This window comes from Pelodiscus sinensis, chromosome 17, assembly GCF_049634645.1.
Source record: "Pelodiscus sinensis isolate JC-2024 chromosome 17, ASM4963464v1, whole genome shotgun sequence".
Taxonomy (NCBI): Eukaryota; Metazoa; Chordata; order Testudines; family Trionychidae; genus Pelodiscus; species Pelodiscus sinensis.
In genome coordinates this window covers 23,837,687-23,843,686 of record NC_134727.1, presented here as the reverse complement: position 1 = coordinate 23,843,686, position 6,000 = coordinate 23,837,687, and the positions used below count along the sequence as shown (strand labels likewise).

General features: G+C 42.6%; 1 protein-coding gene across 5 annotated transcripts in view; it reads left to right on the top strand.

Annotated features, from left to right (window-relative positions):
• The first annotated feature begins 1,184 nt into the window (after positions 1 to 1,184).
• The window catches only part of ARHGAP26 (Rho GTPase activating protein 26), a 354,648-nt gene continuing 349,832 nt past the window's right edge, over positions 1,185 to 6,000 (top strand). For 4 of the 5 annotated variants that reach the window (XR_012896344.1, XR_012896345.1, XM_006128543.4 and 1 more), the window contains exon 1: positions 1,185 to 2,038. Coding sequence is in view for 3 of the 5 variants with exons in the window: in XM_006128543.4 (XP_006128605.1) it covers positions 1,885 to 2,038 (154 nt within the window). In the remaining 2 variants the exon portion in view is untranslated. The remainder of the gene's footprint in view (positions 2,039 to 6,000) is intronic. The other variant, XM_014576262.3, reaches the window with a different exon arrangement.

Below are 6,000 nucleotides of genomic sequence, written 5' to 3'. Positions count from 1 at the left end.
TGGGATCAAAGCTGTAGTATATGACAGCTACATTTAAAAATATGAGTACTGTCATCTCAGCTATAGAATCATAGCACAAAAATTGTTTGTTGTAGTACAGCAATAGGCCTGATGTAATGGTTTGAGCAAATCATCTTCAGCTCTGGCTTTCCCAATGCTTGAATCTTCTACATGTGTCACTATCAGACTACAAATTCTTTGGACAAGGGCTTCTTTGTGTGCCCTATACAGCCCCAAGCACATTGCCATCTTTAAATAAATACAAAGAATAACAGAATTTACTAATCCACAGGATGTGTATGTTTTAGTACTATTGGGGCACAATTGTACTAGACAGAGTAATAGATAGTAATAGATGCCCTGAAGTGCTCATAATTAGACCTAATCAAAATGTATTGTTTAATACTCTTTCTGATGAAATAATGACTTTTTCATCAGAAAAATCTGAATTTGAAGCGTTTTCAACAAAAAATTTCAATTACTCAAAGAAAAACCAAAATCACCAATTTTTCTGTTTTGAGTTGAAAATAAACCAAACACACACTTTTAGGATTTAAGTTTTATTGACAAAACCTGAAAAACTTGTGAAGAAAAAATTAAATGAAAATTGTAAGAATAAAAATGAATTGCAGTATGCCAGCTCACAGGAACTTTGCTAGCCAGCATGTCTTACAATGTAGATAATCCAGATACAGGAAGGATGGGATGGGAAATCGAGTCGGTGGAGTGAAATGATTGACCAAAGGTCACAAATAGCAGCCCATTGGGAGAGGTAGAAATAGAACCAGGTGTCCTGCCTTCCAGTGTTCCATTTAAACCAATATAATAGAAGGTTGGTATGAAGAAAGTTTTTGTAGAACACTGACAAGGAAAGTCCTCTTTTCCTGAGCAGGGATTAGCAGCGTTAAGGAATCACACCAGAAGCTAGGACGTGCCCCCTCTCTAAATTCCTATACTATTCTTGTGGGGTCTCCTCTGTTCCCTCCCGAAGTTATAGGAACAGGTTTCAGAGAAATGTCCTTGAATAACCCTTGTTCGTGTCGCAACACCTCCCCCACTCCTTCTGCGGTCTCCGTAGCTGTTCCTTTAAGATACGGTGGGGGTTCCCTCCCCTCCATGCGGCTTAACACAGTCCTGGCCACGCCCCCCAAGGCAGTTTTATCATCGCTGGGGCATCTCTCCTCCCTCCCGCCCCCAGCAGGTCTTGAGCCGATTGGCTCCGGCTGGCGCAAGAGGAGGCCTCGCGTTCGAAAAAAAGATACCCGACGTTCCAATGGGAAGCGCGTTCGGAAAAATGATACACAACGTTCCAACGGGGAAGGGAAGCGTCCCGATTGGTCCCGGATGCCATCAGGTCTGGCTGGGCTCACCAGCAGCTGCTGCCGAGTGAGGCCGCTGGGCTCCTTTGCTTCTCGCTCAGCTAGGGGAACTTTAGGTAGCAAGTAGCATTGAATGGGCTGGCAGACAGCAGAGGAGGCACCTTTGGGTTTGCAGCGTGCGTGGAAGCTCTCGCCATGAGCAATCCCCAGGCAGCAGCAACTGCTGCTACTGCAGCACGACCCCACTCCTCTTTGCTGCTCCTGTTCCCACCCCCTTGCATCTGAGGCGGATCCTAAAGAAAATCCTGAGCCTCATTAACTCTTCTGACCTGCTTATTATTTTTAATTAATTGATTCTCCTCCGTACCTCTAAGGTGCCACCGTGACACCAGGTGGGAGGAGAGCGGTGCTTTCCTGTGGATAGTTTCGTTTTCTTTTCAAAGAGACTAAGGCATATACTTGTATTTTTCTTTTTGTTTTACAATTTATTTGGTTGCACTAGTGGGAATTGCTTCTTCGGTGGGATTTTTTTAAAGGGGTTGTTGGAGGGGGGCGCGAAGAAGCCATGGGACTACCTGCTTTGGAATTTAGTGACTGCTGCTTGGATAGCCCCCAGTTCCGAGAGAGGCTGAAATCTCATGAAGCTGAGCTGGACAAGACCAACAAATTCATCAAGGAGCTTATCAAAGATGGGAAGACACTCGTTGCAGCTCTCAAGAGTAAGTGGCGGCGTGTCAGAACTCTGAAGGGCGGGGGGAGGTACGATGGTGGTTTAAACCCGACAAGGCATCCCAAATCGCATGTATCTCTGACCAGTGCCACCTGAATGCCTTTGTAAGATCCACTGCCACGCATGGTGGACTAACAGTGGGCACTGGCTGACAGGTACAAGCATCAGGAGACGGTAGTGGATGTAGAAACAGTAAGCTGTGGGAAAAATAGCTGAGTCAGTATTAATTTTATATGATCGCTTTCATGTCAATGCCTTACAACAGTTGAGAAACAGTATTATAGCTTAACTAGTAGCAAATGTTTCTGTTGATGGTAATGTTTGGGGTGTGGTGCACTGGTGTTGGGGGGAGATAGAGAACTCTGAATGAGAATGTCTTGGGGGCCTCTTCTAAAATGCAGTCCTGCAGGTGAGCTGCAAATTATCTAGTGTTCACCTTTTTTATGTAAATGAAAAAGGGATAGTCTCTACTGACTTTTCCCTTCGGAAGTCCTAGCATATTTCTGCTGGGCAAGGCCATTGTGAAAGCAGCTTTCCAAAAAGGAAAGCGGTTATGGTTTTTGCCGGTAGGCTTATTTGCTTTGTTGTTTAAAAGGAAGCACTTATCTTTCTTCATAGCTTTTGCTCTTAGCAAAACTGCCTCTTCCATTTGAAATTATTTGCTCAATTTCTTGTAATAAAGTGTGTGTGTGAGGACAGTTGCGTCCTCCCCAAAAGATGTTGCTAGTTAAATAGTTAGGAAAGCAAACACACAAACAACAATGATTTTTTTTTTAAGTTTTAAGTTCCTTTCCTCAAGGAATTAAAAAACCATAAAACCACTGACCCTTGAGGTGATGGTGGATTTGTACAGACTGATCCTCACCTGTGAAGTGTGTAGGTGTAATGTAATTTTGAAATCCTTATGCTCGCATCTTTAGGTTAAGTGCCACTTGGTCATGCTTCATAAATACCGGCAATGTTTAACTCCTCTCAATGTGGATGTTGTACTTTATCCATTGTACATTGCTGCTTATGACTTGTGCACTTGACATGTGACTTACATATCTGACTGCAGCAAAAGACAGTTGAGTTGATTAGATAAAGCTGTTACTTTTACTTTTCAAAATGGAAAAGCTGTACAGTGTGTGTCCTTTTCCCAATTTCTCTTAAAGTACCTAATGGTGTAAAATCAAACTGGTTTTAATCTGAGGTCTGTTCTCCCAACAGTTCAGGAGGAATATGTTTATGGGCATTCCTATTAGTGGCAATGCAGGCATTTTTAGGAAAGGATTCAGGTTCTACAGGGTATACAAAAATGTAGGGAAACTGTGGAATATACCTGAGTAACAAGATTTGTCTGTCATAAGGAAATGTATTGGCACCTGCTTTTGAATTTTAAATCTTCATAAATATTACTTTTTAAAAATACATCTTGTTATATGGTGAAGTGTAGATTCAATAATGAAATCCATCTCTTGAAAGAAATTAACACCTGCTGCTTTGCATTATAGTCAGGGTGGTGTGTGTGGTGTGTTTTGTGTACAATTACTGATTTATTTCAAACTTGACCTGTCCTAGCACTGGGTCCCGTTCCTTCCCCTGCCCCAAAGCAGTTTGAGGAAACAAGTGTGAATTTTATAATAAGGATACACTTTGTGGTATAACTGGATTGTAGATTAAGACTGTTAACTTATCCCAGCACTTATTTTTTTTTATTTGTAAGTGGACAGAATCAGGATACTCTTGGCAGATTAATTTTCTCCTTTATTGAAAAATAATTGTCGGGGATGGTATTTGACATAACCTAGCTCCCCCACTCTGATCATATCCTATATCTGGCTTAGATTTCTTTGTATAGTTGGGACCTAATGGTGTAATTGTGGTGTTGACCCATATTACAGACCTGGTTAATATAGGCATGATATAGTTAGGTAGGAGTAAGTCATATTAAATATAGTCTCGGAGGTGCTATATTGTTAATATAATCTCTATACCAGTGATTCTCAGAGCGTGGTTTGCAGACTACTAGTGATCTGTGACTGTCTTACAAGTAGGCTGTGGCCTATGGGCTTGTTTTTCCCCCCACACCCAGCAGTGGGAAGCCAGTGGTGGTACTCCAGTCCTGCATCCCCTTCCCCCCCCCCCCCAATGAGATTGCAGCAGAGGCAGGGACCCCCCAAGCCTCACTGGCTGGATCCAGTTCCTCGGGGGAGGAAGTGGCTCCACATGCTGTTGCTACCCCTCCCTCCCCCCAGCTGAGGAGATGGCAATGCAGGAAATGGCACAAGTGGTGGCTTTCCATGCTGCTCCATTAGCCAGTATCCTGCCCAGACTCCTTACCCCAAGCCCACTCCTGTACCCTACCTCCTGCCCAGACTCCCCACCCCCAACCCGCTTCTGTACTCAATCTTCTAGACAGATCCCACACTACCACCACATCCTGAACACATTTTATCCAGGTGTGGTTGGCTGGCAGTGCACGGAAATATTTGTCTTAAGCAGGATGGGCTGCAGGCCAAAAAGTTTAAGAACCATTGCTCTACAAGTAAGGTTTCTTTTGAAGATTTTACCTTTTTATACAATAGAGGTCCTAAATTATGGCTACTTCCACTGGCTATTGTCTCTTGTGCACTCTTAAAAGAATATTGTCTACGTATCTTATCTAAATATACTCTATTTTTTATATGTTTTTAAAAATCAAATGGGGGAAGGACAGGAGAAGAGGGATGAACCCTTTTTCATCCAACCTCCACACCTGTGGCTCCTGTAGAACACAGTCATATGTGGCAGCATCATGATGATGTCATGTTCTTGCATCTTGACACTACAGCATAATATTTTGCATGCCCCAGGAATGTTGGGATTCCCAAACAGATGGAGTGACTCACTGAAAATTAGGACAGGTGACATTCTTATCTAGGGCTCCTGCATAGTGGCTTATCACTGGAGGGGTCCCTCAAGTATTGAGTTGCAGCTGTTGGGTTTTATTTGTGCTTTTTCCCCTCAGTTCAAATTTTGAGCGTACAGGTGTTTCACTCCTTTATGCTTGTAATATTGCCACAGAGGTTCCGTGTTTCAGGATGCCCCTTGGCAATTCTTTACACTTTAGATGTGTCTGTCTCTCAGAGTAAGCATTCACAAATTTGTCTGTATGCAGATCTGAGACCTTATGTATTACAGCAGCCTGTGTAATTCTCTCGCTTCATAAGAGCATTTTCCTGCTATCAGCATGTTATTTGGGGATAAACCAGCATTATGTTTTTGAAGCCAACATAGCTTTTTGCAGTGTAATAGTGGAACATCTATTTGTAACTTTGAAATTTCTCTGGGTTAATGGAAGTATAGTTGTCTTAAGGGAGAACTGATCTAGGAATGCTTTCTCTCTTGTTGTCAGGATCATGCTTTCTGACACCATTTTTACGCTACACTGAATTAATGTGATTTTCCTTTCTTTACTGGCATCTGCATATGTGGCTTCTCCAAGATGCTGTACTTGCCCTTATATGTTCTTGGCTATTAATTCTTGGGCATATTGAAAGTGACACTGATTCCAAGGCAGCTAAGATGATTTTGATCCATTGTTGACAAGGATGAGTTACAACATCTCGTGATAAAATTGCAAATTCTTCCTATCTAAATTGTGCTGGAAAGAACGTGAATTGGTCTTGAAGGAAAGAACGGTTTATGCTAGTGTTCCTTGTAAACTGAGTGCTTGGATGCCACCCAAGAGATTCAAATGCCGCCCAGCTGATTAGTAGAGCGCCCACAGCCAGAAGCATGTGTTTCTTCTGGTGGTGCACATCTGCACATGACTTGGTGTGCAGAACAACATTTATTCTGCACATGTATGGAAAAATTAGAGAGAATACTGTTTATGCCACAGGTGTGTTTTCCCTCCTAGCTTCATTTCAGTAAACCTATTGGATGAAATCCTGGCCCTGAATAAGATAGTGGCAAAATCTCCAAGTG